Source organism: Bos indicus x Bos taurus, chromosome 5 (assembly GCF_003369695.1).
Source record: "Bos indicus x Bos taurus breed Angus x Brahman F1 hybrid chromosome 5, Bos_hybrid_MaternalHap_v2.0, whole genome shotgun sequence".
In the NCBI taxonomy this organism is placed as follows: Eukaryota; Metazoa; Chordata; class Mammalia; order Artiodactyla; family Bovidae; genus Bos; species Bos indicus x Bos taurus.
The window spans coordinates 90,607,325-90,628,009 of record NC_040080.1 but is presented as its reverse complement, the minus strand read 5'-3'; the positions used below and the strand labels follow the sequence as shown (position 1 = coordinate 90,628,009).

Below are 20,685 nucleotides of genomic sequence, written 5' to 3'. Positions count from 1 at the left end.
TATATTATTTTATTTTATAGAAGCAAAATTTCATATGCCAGCTCATCTTTGGAGAAAATTGTCTATGGTTAAGCAAACTTAATTTGAAGGATAAAGATAAAAGATGATACATATGTTTGGGCTGAATTGTGTTGTGTACTTATGTGACACATGAAGCTATCCATCATGCAATGGAAATTCTAGGACCATAAGTCAGGAAGGTTAGGGCTTATGATACAGCTTTGGGACTCATTTGGTGTAAGTGACCTTTGAAGACTCAAGCATAGGTGAGCTTACTCAGAGGGAAGAGAGATACTGACCATCAAGTAATGCCTAGGAGCAAGGATAAGTGGAGAGAGAGAGATGATTCTTTGAGAAAATGGTGATGGTTAAAAAGATAGGAAAGGAAGCAGAAGAGTTCCATTTAAGAGAAGACTTATGGGGAAATATAAGGGGAAATACAATTTCAAAAATGAGGGACTAATCAGCAACTCAAATGACAACAGAGAATGATGAAAACTGAGACATGGTCCTTGGATGTGATAGTAAAAGATCTTCAGGAGAATAATTTCAGCAGGATGTTGGGAGTGGAAGCCACACCCAAGCAGTCAGAGGGATAAATGGAAGATGAAGAAGCGGAGACTAAGGTTTGGCTTTTAAGGTGGGAGCAAGGTGAGGTGGCCATTTGAGGGGGAATAGGGCTTAAGAGAAAAAAGGATTATTTTTTTAATCCGTGTGTGTGTGTGTGTGTGTGTGTGTGTACGTGCTCTGTCATGTCTGACTCTTTGTGACCCCATGGACTGTAGCCCATCAGGTTCTTCTGTCCATGGAATTTTCCAGGCAAGAATACTGGAGTGGGTTGCCATTTCCTTCTCCAGGGGATCTTCCTGACCCAGGGATTGAACCCACATCTCCTGCATTGGCAGGCAAATTCTTTACCACTAGCCCCACCTGGGAAGCCCTATCCATATATGCAGGTTTCAGACATATCCACATAATCATGCAGGCACACGTGAGCGCACACACACACCCCCCAAAAATATGAGCATGTTTTTAGGGCAAAGTCAGAGGTGGAGGTAAAGTTAGACTCTAGGGAAGATAGAGGAGTCACTGTTGTGACATTTGTTTTTCTCCTAAGGAAACCCAGGTCAGAGAAGAGATTATATCTGAGGGTGCTTTCTTCTTCTTTTATCTCTGGAATGGTAACATGTGAATTGCTTAGGGTGAATATTTGTAAGTGCCTAGTGAAGGTTGCTCTGATTCTTTGGTGAGCAGTTTCTAGCAGTAAAGTTGCTTCTCAGTTATCTTTTTTCATTACTCTTCCCCCTGGATCTTAATGTTTTTAAGAACAAAATATTCTTATAAAGGATATAAAAGAATCAAATGTTACTGAAGTGACTCTGTCCTGTTGTAAATATCTACATTCTTGCTGATCTCTGGGAGTTTGGTCATTCTTACAATTTCCCTATTGTCTAGGATACATGTTTCTACAGAGACCTGGCTGAAGCTCTTTCAAGAACAATAACAATGATTATTCTAATGTGCTACAGACTTGTCAGTCACCATGTTGCTGAATAATAGAGTAGTGAAACTTCTATGTGTAGTATTTGAAGTTATGCCTGGAAAATCCCATGGACGGAGAAGCCTGGTAGGCTACAGTCCATGGGGTCACTAAGAGTCAGACACGATTGAGTGACTTCACTTTCACTTTTCACTTTCATGCATTGGAGAAGGAAATGGCAACCCACTCCAGTGTTCTTGCCTGGAGAATCCCAGGGACAGGCTGGGATTGGGCTGCCATCTATGGGGTCGCACAGAGTCGGATACGACTGAACCGACTTAGCAGCAGCAGTAGTTCTATTATTTCCTATCATTTGAGTTTTTATCAGAGTTTGAATAAGCTAAAATTACTGAAAAATAGTATTTACCTTCTCAACAACTAGCCTTAGGGTTATATAATGTTGTTTAATCACTAAGTCATGCCCAACTCTGTGACCCTATGGACTATAGCCCACCAGGCTCCTCTGGCCATGGGATTTTCCAGGCAAGAATACTGGAGTGGGTTGCCATTTCCTTCTCCAGGGGATCTTCCCGACCCAGGGATCAAACCTTCATCTCCTGCTTGGCGGGCAGATTCTTTAACACTGAGCCATCTGGGAAGCCTGGGCTATGTAATAGATGATTTTTTTTTTTTGTACAGGTAGTGTTTGGGTAAAATTTAAGCCTTCATGCAATTCAAGATATATTTATAGAGTTCCTTCTATTTAAAAAGCAATACTAGATACTAGGAGGGCAACAGGCAAAGTAAAATCTGCCCTCTCACTTCAACAATCTTTCTACCAAGTATGACTTATAAAATTATTAAAAGGCAGAGGAAGTGTCCTATACTGATGAGGAATAAGGCTAGGGCAGTTCAGGAAAGGCTTCTCTGAGGAGGCAGACTATTCACTTGAGTCTTGAAAGATGAACAGATTGAGGGAGGAAGGAAGGGATAACATGCCAAGTGGATAGAAAAAAAATATATGGTTTATCAGGGAGTAGAAACTGGCAGTGGCACAATTTTGAAGATTCTATATCTTTTTCCAAATTCTATGAAATTAGGCTTCTCACCATCAGAGAAAGAAGGTACAAGTAATAAAAGGGAATACTAGAATAAATTTTGTGATGCTAGATTGGATTCAGAAGTACCACTATGAATTTGTAGTTTAAATATATGTGTATATATTTATAAATATATATAAGTATATATGCTAAGGAATGTTTGGACTACCACATAATTGCACTCATCTCACACACTACCGAAGTGATGCTCAAAATTCTCCAAGCTAGGCTTCAACAGTATATGAACCGAGAACTTCCAGATGTTCAAGGTGGATTTCGAAAAGGCAGAAGAACCAGAGATCAAATTGCCAACATCTGTTGGGTCATAGAAAAAGCAAGAGAATTCCAGAAAACCATCTACTTCTGCTTTATTGACTATGCCAAAGCTTTTGGCTGTGTGGATCACACCAAACTGTGGAAAATTCTTAAAGAGATGGGAATACCAGATCACCTTACCTGCCTCCTGAGAAATCAAGGTCAAGAAGCAGGTGAAGGTATGCAAGTATGCAGGTCAAGAAGCAAGAGTTAGGACCGGACATGGAACAACAGACTGGTTCCAAATTGGGAAAGGAATATGTCAAGGCTGTATATTGTCACCCTGCTTATTTAACTTCTATGCAGAGTATATTATGCTAAATGATGAATGAAGGCTTCATCAAAGGCTGGATGAAGCACAAGCTGGAATCAAGACTGCCGGGAGAAATATCAATAATCTTGGATATGCAGATGACACCACCCTTATGGCAGAAAGCAAAGAGGAACTAAAGAACCTCTTGATGAAAGTGAAAGAGGAGAGTGAAAAAGCTGCTTTAAAACTCAACATTCAGAAAACGAAGATCATGGCATCTGGTCCCATCACTTCATGGCAAATAGGTGGGAAAACAATGGAAATAGTGAGAGACTTTGTTCTTTTGGGCTCCAAAATCATTGCAGATGGTTACTGCAGCCGTGAAATTAAAAGATGCTTGCTCCTTGGAAGGAAAGCTATGACAAACCTAGGCAGTGTATTAAAAAGCGGAGACATTACTCTGCCAACAAAGGTCTGTCTAGTCAAAGCCCTGGTTTTTCTAGTAGTCATGTATGGATGTAAGAGTTGGACCATAAAGAAAGCTGAGTGCTAAAGAACTGATGCTTTTGAACTGTGGTGTTGGAGAAGACTCTTGAGAGTCCTTTGGACTTCAAGGAGATCAAACCAGTCAATCCTGAAGGAAATCAATCCTGAATATTTATTGGAAGGACTGATGCTGAAACTCCAATACTTTGGCCACCTGATGTGAAGAACTGACTCATTGGAAAAGACCCTGATGCTGGGAAAGATTGAAGGCAGGAGGAGAAGGGGACAACAGAGGATGAGATGGTTGGATGACATCACCAACTTAAAGGACATGAGTTTGAGCAAGCTCCAGGAGTTGGTGATGGACAGGGAAGCCTGATGTGCTGCAGTCTATGGGGTCACAAAGAGTTGGACACGATTGTGTGACTTAACTGACTAATATATATATACACACATATACATAGGTATATAGAGAAATAAATATAGAAATATAGATGTGTGTGTATATACGTGAGTTAATATTCACACATGGATTTCCTGGTTCTGTCCCCCTGAGATCCCAGAAGCAGTGACGTCTGAGTAGCACTGAGTACACCTACTGCCCAGATCTTGGTTTCTCCAATAACAGGAACCAGGGCTTCTTGGAGAAGTGGCTGATTCCAGAGCTGGGGCAGGGCAAACACTCGATGAGCCTGGAACATCTTATAGAGCTTAAAAGTGCTTAAAAAAAAATTTGGTGGCATCTTGAAAGGACACCAGAACCAAGCTGAAAGAGTTCCAAATGGCTAAAGTAGAACAATCTATGCAACAAATAAAATAATCCAGGAATATCATAACCCAGAGGATAAAATAAATATCCATGAGTCTAATACTAGTATAAATAAATGACTGACTAAATAAATGAGGGAGATAGGACAATTCTTCCTTATAGAAGAATTCCTCCAATTAATAAATATAGAAGGAAAGAGGGCAACAAAAAATCACCATTAGAACACCACCATAATCATTCCTGGAGCCAAGATCCCCTGTAAATGCTAAAATTAGTGAGTAAAAGTAAGGAAAAATAGGATTAAGGTATGTCTCCCCAAATATTTATGAATTATAAACAGAAGAATATCGCCACTTTACATTGGAGAAACCTAGCAGATACCACCTTAACCAAGTGATCAAGGTAAACATCATCAGTAATAAGACAGACATCAACATAGTGTACCCTCTAATACCATGCACTGAGGAGGCTTACCAGCTTTGTAGTATTCTTCCCCAGATTCTATGACCTCAATCTAATCCGAGAAAACATTTTTTTTTTAAAAGCAAACTTTTTTTGAACATTGAGAGATGTTCCAGGCTTATCTTGTTTTTATCTCTCTGTCTCTGTCTCGCTCTCTCTTTAAATAGAAGTATAGTTGCTTTACACTGTTATGTTTCAGGTGTACAGCAAAGTGATTCGGTTAGATATATGTATTCTTTTTCAGATTCTTTTCCCTTAGAGATTATTATTAGATATTGAGTATAGTTCCCTGTCTAGGTTTATCTTGGATTTGTCCTGCTGCAGTTCTGGAATCAACCACTTCTCCAGAGAACCCTGGTTCTTCTTATTGGAGAAACCAGGAAACTCAAATTAGGGACAGTCTACATAATATCTGCCAGTATTCTTCAAAGTGTTAAGGCCATGAAAGGCAAGGAAAAACAGAGGAACTATCAGAGATTTAGGGCGACTTAAAGAGGCATGGCAAGTAACTGCAGTGTAGGGTCCTAGAATAGAAAAAATACATTAATGAAAAACTGGTAAAATTTGAATAAAGTTTATAGTTAATTTGGTGGTATTCTACCAATGTTAATTTCTTAATTTTGATAATTGTACTGTTGTAATGTAAGATAAACCTAATGTAAGATAATGAAAAGTGTATGGAAACTTTTCTTTGCAACTCTGTAAATCTAAAATTATTTCAAAATAAAAGGTTAAAATAGCTATTAACTTCCAATTTTTTTTTTCAGGGGTGTGAATTTAGTCATTATTTTTTGTATAAAAATACACCCTTAGAAACAAATGCAGTTTATATTATAAAGAAATGTGGTGTGGAAACACATTTCATGTTGCTTTTGTTTAAAATTTCCCTTTGCACCTTGAAATTTTTTTAATTTTTCACTCTTTTTTTGTTGGAGTATAATGGCTTTCCAAAGTTGTATTCATTTCTGCTATACATAGGAGTAAATCAGCTATACGTGCACATTGAAGTTTTTTAGATTTTTTTTTCTTTAAGTCTATAATCTATTTCTAAAGAACATTTTTCTTAAAACAATTGAGTTTGTACTTTGTTCTGTATTTTCTATTCAACCAACTATGCCCCTTGCACAAACAGCCATCTCAGGAGCAAGAAAAAGTAGCAAGAAATTGATTTTTTTTTTTTTTTTTTGAGCTGTCCTGCTTTTTTTGTTGTTGTTGTTTTATGAAGTGATTTTATTTATTTACTTTTTTTTTGGCTGCGCTGTGTAACATGCGGGATCTTAGTTTCCCAACCTGGATGGAACCCTCACCCACTTCAGTGGAAGGTGGCGTCTTAACCACTGGACCACCAGGGAAGTCCCAAGATTGGGTTTTTAAGAACAAGATTTTATTAGGGGCAACTCTTTTGCTTTTGTCAGTTTTGTTTCTGGGAGACAATTCGCTTGGTTAGGGAAAGTGAATTTATTAGAGTTGGTTTCCCAAGCGGCTATAGACCTCACCCTAAGCAATCTCTTGAGGAAGCAGATACCTGGGGCCAAATTTCCCTGTGAGTCATTACCCAACCCTTGATTTTCAAGGACCTTTGTTAGAGATCTTTATATCCAGGCTACAGCTCACCTATAGGGGTTTAGCTGTTCCACTTCAAGTTACGAGGTGTGATAAAAGAACTTTGAACTGAGAATAGCTCTGGCTCTCATATTGACTAGATGGTGAGTTCGGGAAAGTTATTGGGTATTTATTTGGCTTAATTACCTTACTGTAAAAAGGGGGATTTGATTACTTGATTTCTGAGCTTCTCTCTTGATATAAAAATCTGCCATATGTATCTAAAACTGTAGGCATCTTCCTCTTAGAAAATAGTTCCCCTTTCTACGTACCCCATTATTTTTCACTGTGCCACTGCCCCAGTCTCAGGCTAGAAATCTTAAGAGTTATTTTTGCTATATCCGTTTCCTTTAATTCCTGCCCAAATTTCCACCAGTCCAGCAGTTTTTCCTTCACAGGTGAAACTTGGGTTTTGGAGTCTGAATGCTGAATTCTGCCTCGGCCCTGTGTTAAATGTCTGACCTTAGGCAATTTCGCCAACCTTAATAAACCGCAATTGGGTTTTGTTTTGTTTTGTTTGTTTAATGGAAATTGTCTGTCTCCAGAGTTGTAATAATTAGAGTTAGTAAGTGCTGGATAAGTATAGCTGCTGTTGTTATTTGTATATGACAATGCAATGGATTAGATTTTAAAGTTCACTGGGCCACTGGAAAAAATAATCAACAATATTGTAGCCCCAAATGAATGCCTTGTCCGTTTGGAAAAGGGTTTTTGTTTTGTTTGGGCTTCCCTTGTGGCTCAGCTGGTAAAGAATCCGCCTGCAATGTGGGAGACCTGGGTTCAATCCCTGGGCTGGGAAGATCCCCTGGAGAAGGGAAAGGCTACCCACTCCAGTATTCTGGCCTGGAGAATTCAGTGGGTCCATGGGGTTGTTTTGTTTTTGTTTTAGGTGTTGTTCGTGCTCTTTTCACCCTTAACAGAATTTCGAGGATTAAGGACATTGTCCTAAAGTTCGAGAATGGGACTCTCATCTGAGACAGAGTGAGTTGGGGGAGGTATCACAGATTTAATGCAAGTCCAGAAAGCCGAGATATTCACAATGGGAGAGTATTTCAGGCAGGCCCAAGGCAACTTTAAGTTTCTCTGGAAGAATGATTCTCATGTCTGATTCTCATGTCTTTCAGTAAGACACTCTTACTGAAAGATAATTTGTGTGGGTTTTCAGCTAGGTGGGTTCCGAGATTTTGTTGCCCATTTTCGACTTAGGCTAAAAGTGATGGTCTTAATCATTACTAGTACATGTGGTGGAAAGAAAATTAACTTTGGAGTCAAATAGAATATGAATTTGAATCCCAGCTCTGCTACTTTATAGCTAAGTGATCATTGTAACATTATTTAATACCTCTGAACTTCAGTTTCTTCATCATAAATGTAAGATAATAAAACCAATCTTTTAAATTGGTTGTGAGGGTTGAGATGTGTGCTGTGCATAAATAGATGTTTTAAAATGCTTATTTTGGGACTTCCTTGGTGGTCCAGTGGTTAAGACTCCCTGCTTCCACTTTAGGAGCCAGGGTTCAGCCCCTAGTCAAGCAACTATGATCCTGCATGCTGCCTGGCGTGGCCAGAGAAAAAAGAAAAGAAAAAATTAAAATGTTCATTTCCTTTCTAAGAGACTGATTTTTAACCTTTTAGCTTCCTCTTGTGTATCACTAGGATTTTTCTGCTGACGTGTAGATCTCAACATGTGTAAAGCGAAACTCCTTACTCCCTCTCTTCTTCCTCTATTTACTCTATCTTAATGGCATCAGCAACCTTCTAATTGTTCAACTTTGATGATGCCACCTTTGATTCCTTCTCACCCTAAGCCCGTTTTATTCTAAGAACTCTGAATTCTTTCTTCCCACTTTTCCATTCCCATCTATGCTAATTTAAACCTTGATTACCTTTCACTTCGACAATTTTAGGATCTTCTTGACCAGTGATTAAGATTCCAGTCTTTTCCTCTCTTACCAATTTACACACTGCTGCAGAATCAGCTTTTAAAACATGGCTCTTATTATGTTACTTGCTTTTTCGGAAACTCCTAGTATCCAGCCATTGAGACTGGGTAATCCACTTATAGAACTCTTTTTTTTTTTACATGTGTGGATATTGAAGCTCAGGGAAATTATTTTTTCCATTTGCCATAAAGGTCACTCATGTGCTAGGGAGTGACACATTACAACTAGACCTCACCTCTGCTCACCCACAGGCTAGTTCTTTCCACCAGGATTATGACCCAAATTCCTTAGCATGGTTTTCTTTTTTACCATCTGAGCCACCAGGGAAGCCCTATGGTTTTCTTTTTTGTTGTTCTTGTTATTGTTTTGACCTCGCCCCTTGGCTTTCGGGATCTTAGTTCCTCAACCAGGGATTAAACCCAGGCCCACAGCAGTGAAAGCATCAAGTCCTAACCACTGGACCATCAGGGAATTCTCATTAGCATGGTTTTCAAGGCTCTTCCCAGTCCATCCTCATTCTGTCTTTCCCTACTTTATCTTCAACTTCTTTTGCAACTAGAGTCTAACTCCATTAAAGTATCTTTTGCTGTTTCACTTCCCTAGTGGTGTAACAGTATCCCTCCTATCTGAAAGGCACTGTCCTCCTTCTGCCCTCACTTGATAAAATTCTGCCAGTTCTGTAACTATCAAGTCTTCCCTTCTCTCCCACCATGCCAGAAAATCAAGTCCTGTACTCCTAGACCATGCATTGCCTCTAACCACGTTCTGTCTTGTGCTACAATTATTTGTGTGCATTAGCAATCTTGTTAGATTGCATACATTATTTGGGCAGGACCTTGTAGGGAGTAGTTACTCAGCAACCTGGCACCAGAGGGCTTTCCCAGGTGGCACTAGTGATAAAGAACCCGCCTGCCAATGCAGGAGACATAAGAGACTCGGGTTTGAGCCCTGGGTCAGGAAGATCCCCTGGAGAAGGGCATGGCAACCCACTCCAGTATCCCTTCCTGGAGAATCCCATGGACAGAAGAGCCCAGTGGGCTACAGTCCATGGGACTGCAGAGAGTCAAGCACGACTGAAGCGACTTAGCATGCACACAACCTGGTACCAGAGTTTATCAAAAATTATGTACTGATTATCACCTTTGTATGTTCACAGGGTGCTAATCACATTGCTAGGAAGTAATAGCATACTTCTATGAAGATGTGGTCAGGGTGTGAGCCACCTCATTCCCTGAGTGTAAAGTGTGCTTATCCTAGCATTATACCAAGGTAGTTGTTCTGACTTGGCTTTCTGGCTGAGACCAATCAAAACCACAGAATTAGACTTGGGAATTAAAATCCTTTTACTTTTTCACACTAAGTCCCTCAAATAATTAATGCTTTTCCTTTTATCATGAACAAATATGAGAACATAATCTTTTGTATTTTTTTAATTCAGAATTGATCCCTTTAGAATTGATATCATTTATATGGGTAGTTACACTCGGGAAGCATAATTATACCAAATAATGTCTTAAAGCGTTTGCCAGTGTTTCCTGGATGTGTTTTAAAGGGTCATTATTGTGGTTTTACATAATTATGTTTAGCTGAATACACAGCTGTGTCTTTTTCTTGTTAGAGAAAGGACTGACAATGTCTGGTAGGTATGTCAGTTACAGACTGAAAAGCAGTTAAGTGAATATCATATATCAAGATTATTTGATACATGTAGGATTATTTCAGAGAACATGTATAGAATTAAGATTATTTTATCCAGGGAGAAGAGGTAATACAAAAAAACCTAAATTTATTGCTTACTTATTCTATGTCAGGGTCTTTTTCTCTTTATCTTATTTATTCCTCATGAAGATACTATGGGGAAAAAAAAGATACTATGAAGTGAGACTTCCCTGGTGGTCCATTGGCTGAGACTCTATGCTCGCAAGGCCGGGGTCCCAGGTTCAATCCCTGGTCAGGGAACTAGACCCACGTGCCGCAGCTAAGAGTTTGCATGCCACAGCTAAAAGATCCTGTGTGCCACTGCCAAGACCTGGTGCAGCCAACTAAATAGATAAAGATAAATACTTTTCTAAAAAGGAACTATGGGATAAATACTATTGTTATGGATAAGAAGTCTAACTTTTAGGGAAGGACACACAGCTTTAAGTGATGGGGCCAACACTCCCATTTAAACGCATGTGTCTCTGATACCAGAGCTCCTTACCATAGGAGGGTTCTATGTTGCCCTCCAGCATGGGAATTGAAACAAACAAATAAACAAAAACAACAAAACTAGCATTGTTTTCAGACAAGGCTTTAGTGGGGAGAACAGGGACTACCTGTGGAAAAGTAGTGTGGTCCTTTGGGGCTGCTATCACTTACTTTGCATCACAGAACTTTTAGTGTGAAATGGAGGCCCACGTTGCTTGGTTATGCACACTGTGCTCTGCGGTTGTCAAGGCTGTTGGAAGTCGTACCCGATGAACCATGCATTCTACCAGATCAGTTACCTTCCGTGGTTGTCAAAAGAGCTGCAAGGAGTACTTTCATCTGTATTGTTCACTCTTCAAATAAGGAAACTATTGACTCATTTCTAATCTCATCTCTTTTGGACAAAGGTTGGGACTCCTTTGATAATTACTAGAGCAAAACCAAACAATCCAGTCTAGGTGATGTCAAGAGTATGACTTCATGGTTTTTTTTACTTGAGGCCACTACTAATATATTATACTTAAATGTTCTTGATACTATAATATGCCTAGTATTTAAAATATATTCACATCAAAAACCCTACAAAGGGGTAAGTATTCTCATTTTTCAGTGAGGTAACTAAAACTGAAAATATTATATAATTTGTTTAAGGTTACAGAATTATTATTTCATTTGAAGTCTATCTTGCCTTTAAGCCTGCGTTCTTTATACTATTCAGTGCTGTATCTGTAGCTTTTTCCCTAGTGCCAAGTGGTCAGTGCTACAGAGCTTGGGGAAAGAAGGCAGCCAAAAGAAACTTGGATGTAGGTAGAACCTAATTTGGACCTGACTCTGCAGAGATGCCAGTTGTACTTCCCCTGGGGTGTAACTCAGAAGAGTGGAACATTTCACTCCAAATGTGACTTTGGAACAGACTTAAGTTCAGGGAAAAGCCAATCGATGTCTGCACAGTGGGGTCAATCATAAAATGATGCAAACTGAAAGGGACCTTAGAGATCACCTGATCTAACCTTCTCATTTTACAGGAAACTACAACCCCAATTCAATCATCTGATCTAGGTTACAGTTTTTGAGAGAACCGGTAGAGGAATACAATCTGCTGCTCCAGGGCTCTCTGCTCTCACTTACACCACACTGTTGCCAGTCATTGGGTGCTGGAGAACTCTCTTCTGTGTCTAATATTCTGACTTTCTTTATCACATAGGTACTTCATTATCTGTAGACAAGATGGAACCAACTCCATTTAACAGACGGCAATGGGCTTCTCTATCGTTGAGGGTTACAGCCAAAGAACTTTCCCTTGTCAACAAGAACAACTCATCGGCCATTGTAGAAATATTCTCCAAGTAAGTGCTGATCCTGGCCCAAAAGGACCATCTGTCTTGAGCAAACATCACCACCTGTCAGGGAGATCACTAAAGGAAGGGCATGTGTCTAATGACTTTCTGGAGCACCTTCTGGATTTTGAGTACCACACAAGACTCTGTGACAAAGGAAGATGATAATAATCAGGAGATACATTCTCTGTACTCGAATTTTCGTTCAGTTTGGGAAAGAGAGATTTAAACACAGGAGAGAATTATGAAACACATAGTTATTAATCACAATGTTAGCAAGTCCAAAATGAATGGGAGTAAGGACTAGATATAGGATAAGAGACAGTATGTGATCACCATGGATAGAAGCCGTCAGGAAGGCTTTCTGGTTGAGGTGAGGGGTTTTTTTTTTTTTTTGGTTTGGGGGTTTTCATGAGATAAGTTTTGAGGCAGGTTTTTAGTTGAAGGGAGTGTTAGGTGCACTCTATGCCTACGTTGTCTAATAAGGTAGCCACTACATATAAGGCTATTTAAATTTAAATTAATTAAAATAAATTTAATTAAATTATATTCATTTGAATTAATTTCAATTAAGTAAAATTAAATTATAGTTAAAATTCAGTTCATCAGCTGCACTAGCCACATTTCAATCGTCCAATGGCTATGTGTAGCTGGTGGCTACCACACTGGATATTGCAGAAACATTTCACCATTGCATAAGGTTCTGTTGACCAGTGTAAACTCTGTAGGCAGACTGCAGTCTATTTTAGTAAATAAAGGTTTACTACTTATAGGCTCCCTATTTTAGTAAATAAAGGTTTATTGTAATACAGCCATGTCTTTTTGTGTATTGTCTGTGGCAGCTTTTGTGCCACAACAGCAGAGTTAAAGCAGAGACCATATGGCCCTCAAAGTCTAATCTGGCACTTTAAGGAAACATTTGTTGACCCCTGCTCTGGACTATGGGTTTTTTTGATACGAGGGCCCCTTTCCTGCGTATTTTATATTCCTAGTATGTAGCATGACAATTAGAACATACTAAGCACTCAGCAAATGTTGAGGGAATGGTATAAGTTAGTGAGATGGTAAGCACGTTAACTTCACTCAACTAGAGATGCCATAGAGCTTAGGGAAGACGGTACGTTTACCTCACTAAGTAGAATTTATTACTTTATAGGAGATACATTTAAAAGAAGGAAGATGGGAAAGATTTAAAGAAAGTGATTGTGGGAACTATATCTGCTGCTGCTGCTGCTAAGTCGCTTCAGTCGTGTCCGACTCTGTGCGACCCCATGGACTGCAGCCTACCAGGCTTCTCCATCCATGGGATTCTCCAGGCAAAAGTACTGGAGTGGGTTGCCATTTCCTTCTTCAGGGAGCTATATCTAGAGTACAGCTAAATACCAGTAGGAAGTTTCTGTAATCTGCCACTGTCACCCTTTCTTCAATGACAAATCCATCAACCACCTGCTCTGTGGAAAACACTGCCCTTCTGACCTGTTCACCGAGGGTATCGCTTAAGGTGGGGCAGAGATGGGAGGAGAGTGCACAGCCCTTTCCCCTTCTAAGTTATGCATTTTATATTGCTGTAAATTTATGTCAAACTTATATTCTTATCAGAAAGAAAAGAAAACCAATAAAGATATTGCAGAAAAAGGATCCAGATCTGAAAAACTATTAAGACTTAACTTCTGGCCTCAAGGAATGTAACAGTATAGTTTAGTATAATTTATATTAGTAGAAGTCCTTAGGAGAAGGCAATGGCACCCCACTCCAGTACTCTTGCCTGGAAAATCCCATGGACAGAGGAGCCTAGTAGGTGGCAGTCCATGGGGTCGCTGAGAGTCGGACACAACTGAGCGACTTCACTTTCACTTTTCACTTTCATGCATTGGAGAAGGAAATGGCAACCCACTCCAGTGTTCTTGCCTGGAGAATCCCAGGGACGGGGGAGCCTGGTGGGCTGCCGTCTATGGGGTCACACAGAGTCGGACACAACTGAAGCAACTTAGCAGCAGCAACAGCAGAAGTCCTCAAACTTCCTTCATTTTAAGACTCATGTGAGATACTTGTTAATAATACGGTGTTCCAATTATCTATTGCTGCATAGAAAAAAAGTCTCCAAAATTTAGTGTCTTAAAATAATAATAGCATTTATTTTGCTGTGAGTCTCCAATTAGGGCAGTGCTTGCCTTTGTTGCTTTCCCCATCCTCGGTGTCTCAGAACTGGGGCCATAGTCATCTAAAGGCTTACTCGTAAGTCAGGTGGTGGATGCTGGCAGTCATCTGGGCTCTCAGCTGGGGCCATGATCAGAATAGCCGCACATGGCTTTTCCATGTGGCTGCTTGGCTTGCTTGTCTGGGTTTCAAGGGCAAGCATCCAGAGAGGGAAGGAAGGAGGGAACAAAGAAGGAAGGGAGTCAGGGTAATGGTTATGTGGTCTTTTATGACCCACCCTCCGAATTTATACAGTATCACTCTTACCACATTCTCTTCATTAGGACTGAGTCATTAAGGCTGGCTCATATTTAGAGGGAGGGGAATTTGACTCTACCTTTTGGTGGGAGAAATGTCAGAGATTTAGGGGGACATATTTTAAGCCATCCGATATGGCTTCTCAACTCCTCCCTTAAAAATTCGGATTCGATGTATCTGTGATGGGCCCCAAGAATTTGTGTTTTTAACAAACGTAGTCTAGTGATTTTTAACTTCAGGGAAGTTTAAGAAGCACTGGTCATGGAAGAGATGGACTTGTGAACTTGAACATAAAGCAGAACAAATAAGGGTTATTTGTTCAAGTAAAGATTGAACAAGGAAATAGGAAAAGGAAATAGGAAAGCAAGCAGTCGAGCATGAAGAAATACAGAAGGGAGAAGGGATTGGCACAGTTCAGTTAGGGCCAGATGATCGAAGGCCTTGAGTACCATGCTGAGTTTGGGATTTAGTTAGATAAGCAGCAGAAACAATGATTAGGCTTGTATTTAGAAAGATGCTCTGGCAACAATGTAAAAGGTATATTGGAAAGGTGACAGACTGATAGCATGGAGACAAGTTCTGAGACTCTTGAGAACCCACGTGAAAGTTATTGAGGGTGGGGGGCAGGAGGAGTGGAAAGGAAGGGGAGGTTTTGAGACAGTGTTGAGATATGATTAATGGGACTTGGAAACTCTCTGCTCTGCAGAGAAACTTCTCCACATTCTTGCCCTTTTCACCCTCCCCAGCCCCACTTCTCTTTCACTGAACTTGGTTTTCCCTTGACATGCATTCTATCTGAGTCATGCCTGGTTTTTTTTGTGCATGCTACACTGAAATTTTCTGGGACCAGGAGTCCAGGGTGCTATTTCTCAGCTACTGTTTCCCATCCATTTTTTTTTTTTTTTTTCCCTGCCTTGTTCTGAAGTTCGAAACCTGTGCTTTGAGCTTACATTTAACCATAGTATCCTTATCCTCCCCATCATGGCAGTGGTGTGCCAAGCTCCTTGCCTTCAAGGGGGACCCTAGCTTCCCACTTCATTTTCTCTTCAGTATTTCTCAACATTTTGGATGAGGCAGATGTTCCTTGTACAGGATGCTCATCATCTTGCCTTCCTCCAAATGCTAGTAGTTCCCCATGATATGGTGACAGACAAAAAAAGTGGGGAGGGGAAAAACCCCAATAAGATTCCCACACATTTCCAAATGTCCACTGGGGCCATTAATGCCCCCAGTGTAGAATCACCGACCCACATAAATGACCTGTCTGATAATATGGACTCATCATTTCTTATTTATTTACTTATTTATTAATAATACACCATGTGGCTTGAGGGATCTTAGTTCCCTGACCAGGGATTGAACCCATGCCATAGCAGTGAACTCACTGAATCCTAACCACTGGACCGCCAGGAAATTCCTGTGGACTCATCATTTCTTACTCTTCCATATGTCTTCAATCTGCTCATTCATTGTCTCCCATGCCCCCGTAGCTAGTCCCAACCTTCTCATCACCCAGAATCTGTTTCTGAAATATGTGTTTGGAAAACCTACTTTCTAATTAGAGCCTCCTGTCCTGCCTATTCTGCTTTCTTATTCCCACTGACCTGGCTCTTTGGCCAAACTGGAATACCCAGGCCATGATTGTTGGTCCCTTTCCTGGCTTCACTTCCTTCCCTGCCTAACTCGGTCAGTCACTTTAGTTAAACTTTCACCCTTCCTCAGTTCCCATCCCAGGGTTTTATTCTGTTGTCGTCATCCATTTCAGACAATTCCCAAGATAGAGGATTTGGGTCCTGTAGTAGCACTGATGAGAGGAAGTTGAAAAAAGTTGCTCATTTTAGGGGCTTCTTAATCTTGCAGAGAGAAAATGCAAAGGAACCTTAGAGGCCACCTTCTCACAGCATAGTAGGGTGACTGTCTTTTCACCACAAACGTTATAAGGGCAAATGGCAGTTATGCAGAATTGTAAATCCTGAACCCATTAATCAGAATCAGTGTGCCAGGTCTATGGTAGATTCTTGATGGAAATTGATATTATTTCTAATCCTAATAAAAACTATATGAGGAAGGACCCGATCCCTGTTTTATGGTTGAGAACACTGAGGTGTAGAGAGTTAACCTGACCCCAAGTTAATATTTTGTGTCTGTCTAGTACTTTTCTTCTGATGCCTAGATCCTGCTATTGAACTGGTTTTGAAGGATGGATAGAATTTTATTTGGTAGGCTGGGAGGATGGTGGTGACATGGCAGAGGAAGAACAGTCATAGGAAGTAAGGCACAGAAAAGGGAAAGAGCATGGGGCGTGATGTGCGTTTAAGACAGTGAAAACTGGAGAATCGGCCTGGATTTCTTCTCCAGGTCTCATACTTGATAGAGCCATATTGCTGATACTGCTTAAGGCTTTGAGGATTCATTCATAGTAGGTTCCCAAAGCAGATTGCAGGGCTGTTTTCCACAAAGCATACATTAATTTCTACTTCAAACACTACTGACCTCATTTTCTCTTATTTTGAAACAGTCTCTCTTAGAGAATTCTAGTTATTTAATTAGAATTCGTAAATGGAGTTTAGAATTAGTAAATCCTATACAAGCCATTGGAGAAGGAAATGGCAACCCACTCCAGTGTTCTTGCCTGGAGAATCCCAGGGATGGGGGAGCCTGGTGGGCTTCCGTCTGTGGGGTCACACAGCGTCGGACACGACTGAAGCGACTTAGCAGCAGTAGCAGCAGCATACATGTCTAGTTAAGAGACCCTAGGAAACCTTGGGATGTTTGTGATCAGAGGTTAATATAAAAATGTTATTTGGAGAAAGCGTCATCTGGCTGCTCTTTATAAGATTAGCTGGGCTTTACTTTCTAAGTGTTAATAACGTTTCACATGAATATGTACGTAAGAGTCATTTTTGTAGCATCATAGCGTATGTCTCATGAGTGCTTTATAACTCCAGACTGATTTCTTTTATTAAGTCTCTGTACTATCTAAAGCGTTAAATCTGGATAAGGAGGATGCTCTTGATGAGTCAATTTGAACAGCCAGCTTTGGTTTCACTCACCAATGACTTCAGCATGGAAGAATCCTTTGCTTGATTAAAAGTTGACTCTTTTAGTAGAATTTGGTTTCTTGATTCTCTTTAACATATTTTTTAATTAATTTATTTATTTTCCTTTTTTTGGCTATGCTGGGTCTTCATTGCTGCATGGGCTTTCTCTCTAGCTGCGGTGCACGGGCTTCTCTTATTGCAGAGCACAGGCTCTAGGTGCTTGGGCTTCGGTGGTTGTGGCTTGCAGGCTCTAGAGAACAGGCTCAATCGTTGTAGCACACCAACTTAGTCTTTCTGAGGCTTGTGAGATCATCTTGGACCAGGGATTGAACCCATGTTTCCTGCATTGGAGACACCCCTAGGGATCAGGGGAGCCCATGACTCATATGAAGGGAATCTAGCCCAGTGGTTTTCAAACTATCCTAATCGAGTTCTTTAGAGGAACTTCAGAGGTCATTTCTGGGAAGACAGGAAGATCTAAAGGGCCATGCATGTGACCTTTCACCCCAGAGGTCCCGCTTTGATCTCTTTAATATGTGAGGTTCTAAAGGAAAGTTATGACCAACCTAGATAGCATATTGAAAAGCAGAGACATTACTTTGCCTACAAAGGTCCATCTAGTTAAGGCTATAGTTTTTCCAGTGGTTATGTATGGATGTGAGAGTTGGACTGTCAAGAAATCTGAGTGCCAAAGAATTGCTGCTTTTGAACTGTGGTGTTGGAGAATACTCTTGAGAGTCCCTTGGACTGCAAGGAGATCCAACCAGTCCATTCTGAAGGAGATCAGTCCTGGGTGTTCTTTGGAAGGAATGATGCTAAAGCTGAAACTCCAGTACTTTGGCCACCTCATGTGAAGAGTTGACTCATTGGAAAAGACTCTGATGCTGGGAGGGATTGGAGGCAGGAGGAGAAGGGGACGACAGAGGATGAGATGGCTGGATGGCATCACCGACTTGATGGATGTGAGTCTGAGTGAACTCCGGGAGTTGGTGATGGACAGGGAGGCCTGGCATGCTGCAATTAATGGGGTCGCAAAGAATCGGACAGGACTGAGCAACTGAACTGAACTGAAGTTATCATTTGAAAAGAGGATTCTCCAGCAAAAAGAACTACTGATCTAGCTAACCTTTGTCCCATTCCTCTGACAAATAAGAAACTTGAAGTGCAGCATTTGTGATGAAAGATCACACCCCAAGATAGTGGCAGAGCTTAATCCAGGACACTTAATCCCCCCACCACCATGCCTCCCCTCCTGTCCCTGCTCCTCCCACTCTTGTTATAACTTTACCCATTCCATAGACCCAAGAAAGAGCAGGTTTATATTTAGTTTTCTGTGACTGTCCTTCCATCATTAAGAAAAACTTTGACCCTCAGATCTCTACTTCATTGCTTCTCTGTACTATTTTAGTGGTGAAATTGTTCCAGAAGAAAATGCATTGCCTAAAACTTGGGAATTTCCATTTTCCTTTTTTTTTTTTTTGGCTCAGTGAGACCTTCCCTCTATTTGAGGGCATACAAGCAAGAGTCATGGCTCAGGAACTCTGTTCTCTGGCCTTAGAAAAGTTTGAGACAGTTATTACTCCCCAGATAATTTTAGCATCCTCCATCAGCTGCCTGCCTCACAGCTGAGCATTAATAAGCAGTTGCAAGATTAAATTCTGTATGTGAAGAGGAGACTGGAGGACAAGAAAATCTAGGAAGGGAAGAGGGATAAGCTTTTAATTATAGAAATCTCATGACAAATATTTTTTCCCTCAGATTGGAATCTTTTAAAATGCCTTTTCCCTCCCCATCAGAGACCTTCACATTTTGTGTCAGAATAATGCTAGTTACTCTGAGCATATTTGAAGAAAATCTAAAGCCTGAGTCCTAATCTAACATTGAATTCAGAAGTATTGTACCTCAATATCTCTTAGTATTCAAAGTGTCAAAATGTAAAAGTACCAAGGACCTTACTTGGAAGAAAACAGTGGTGTGGAACCTTTCTCCCTGAGTTTCCACTGTTTAGCAAGTACTTCATTACAAATAAAGGGTGGTGATATTTGAGTGGGAGTTTCAAAACACAATTCAAGACTGCCATTGGCGTGTACACCTGTATCTTACAGATGCCTCAGTGCTAAAAGAATAGGACTAAAGATGAAGACTATTTTGATCTTTCTTTAAATCTGTGTTTCTATTAAGACAGTAAAAGGAAGGGAACCGCTGAGCTTATTTACCCAACTAACCACGGTGTAAATTGTTCTCCTTGCCTTGGGGAACAATTGACCAAGAATCAACCTGTCTGCTGATTGGGCTCCGTCTTTCATATATTGTATTATATTGCTGTAATATACTGTAGATCATTACCCAAGGAGTGTGGAAACACAAGTTCAAGGCCAACTTTTAGTTCCTTTCTAGCTCTAATCTGCTGTGTTTCTGCATTTCTATTTTTAGGGACTCTCAGATACATTTCACTTTTCACTTTCAGATACATTAGTACAAGTGGGGAAAAAAAATACACAGGGCCATTCACCAAAGCACTATTTGTAATGATAGATAACTGTAAACAATCCAGATGTCCATTAAAAGGACTATGGGTTAATAAATTATAATGGAAGAGGAATGCCAGGGTTACCAAAGACTTCTGTGTTGCTTAGAAAAGTTATCTAAAACATACTGAAGAGATGTTTGTTAGCCTTCATCTTAGATGGCCTTTTGCCACTTTTTCCCACATTTTTTCTTCCCTTAGTTTCTCTGGAAGTCTCTTGTTTTTTCTCCTACCTCTGTTCCTTCTCTGTTCTCTAACAGAGAATGAGAACCTCTTCTTCATGTTCTGACTGCTAATTGTTAACGTCTCCAGGACTGAGTTCTGAGCCTTTTCTTACATTGCACATTCTTCATAGATGATATCATAGAGTTACACAGCTTTCATACCATCTGTGGACAGACAAGTCCTAAATTTATGTTGTTCATTTAGATCTCTCTTTCCAGCTCTAGAACATGTATCAAATCACTGTTACCACCAAAGGGATGTTTTGGTTAGCATGGCTAACATGGAACTCTTCATCCTCCCCGTCCCCAACTTTGCTCCTCCATCCATTGACTCAGCTGTTGAAAACCTGGGGATCATTCTTGACTTGTTGTTCCTCATTACCAATCCTGTTGATTCGACTTCTGAAATATACCTCAAGTCTATTCACTTTATCTCCAGTGCTACCTCCCTGGACCTTCCTGCATCGTCTGTCACCATTGCCACCTCTATCCTGCACCCCGA

General features: G+C 40.4%; 1 protein-coding gene across 2 annotated transcripts in view; it reads left to right on the top strand.

Moving 5' to 3' along the window:
• The window catches only part of LIMA1 (LIM domain and actin binding 1), a 91,998-nt gene that overhangs the window by 20,827 nt on the left and 50,486 nt on the right, over positions 1-20,685 (top strand). For both annotated transcript variants that reach the window (XM_027542831.1, XM_027542830.1), the window contains exon 2: positions 11,805-11,946. In XM_027542831.1, the coding sequence (XP_027398632.1) occupies positions 11,828-11,946 (119 nt within the window). In that variant the 5' untranslated portion in view covers positions 11,805-11,827. The remainder of the gene's footprint in view (positions 1-11,804; positions 11,947-20,685) is intronic.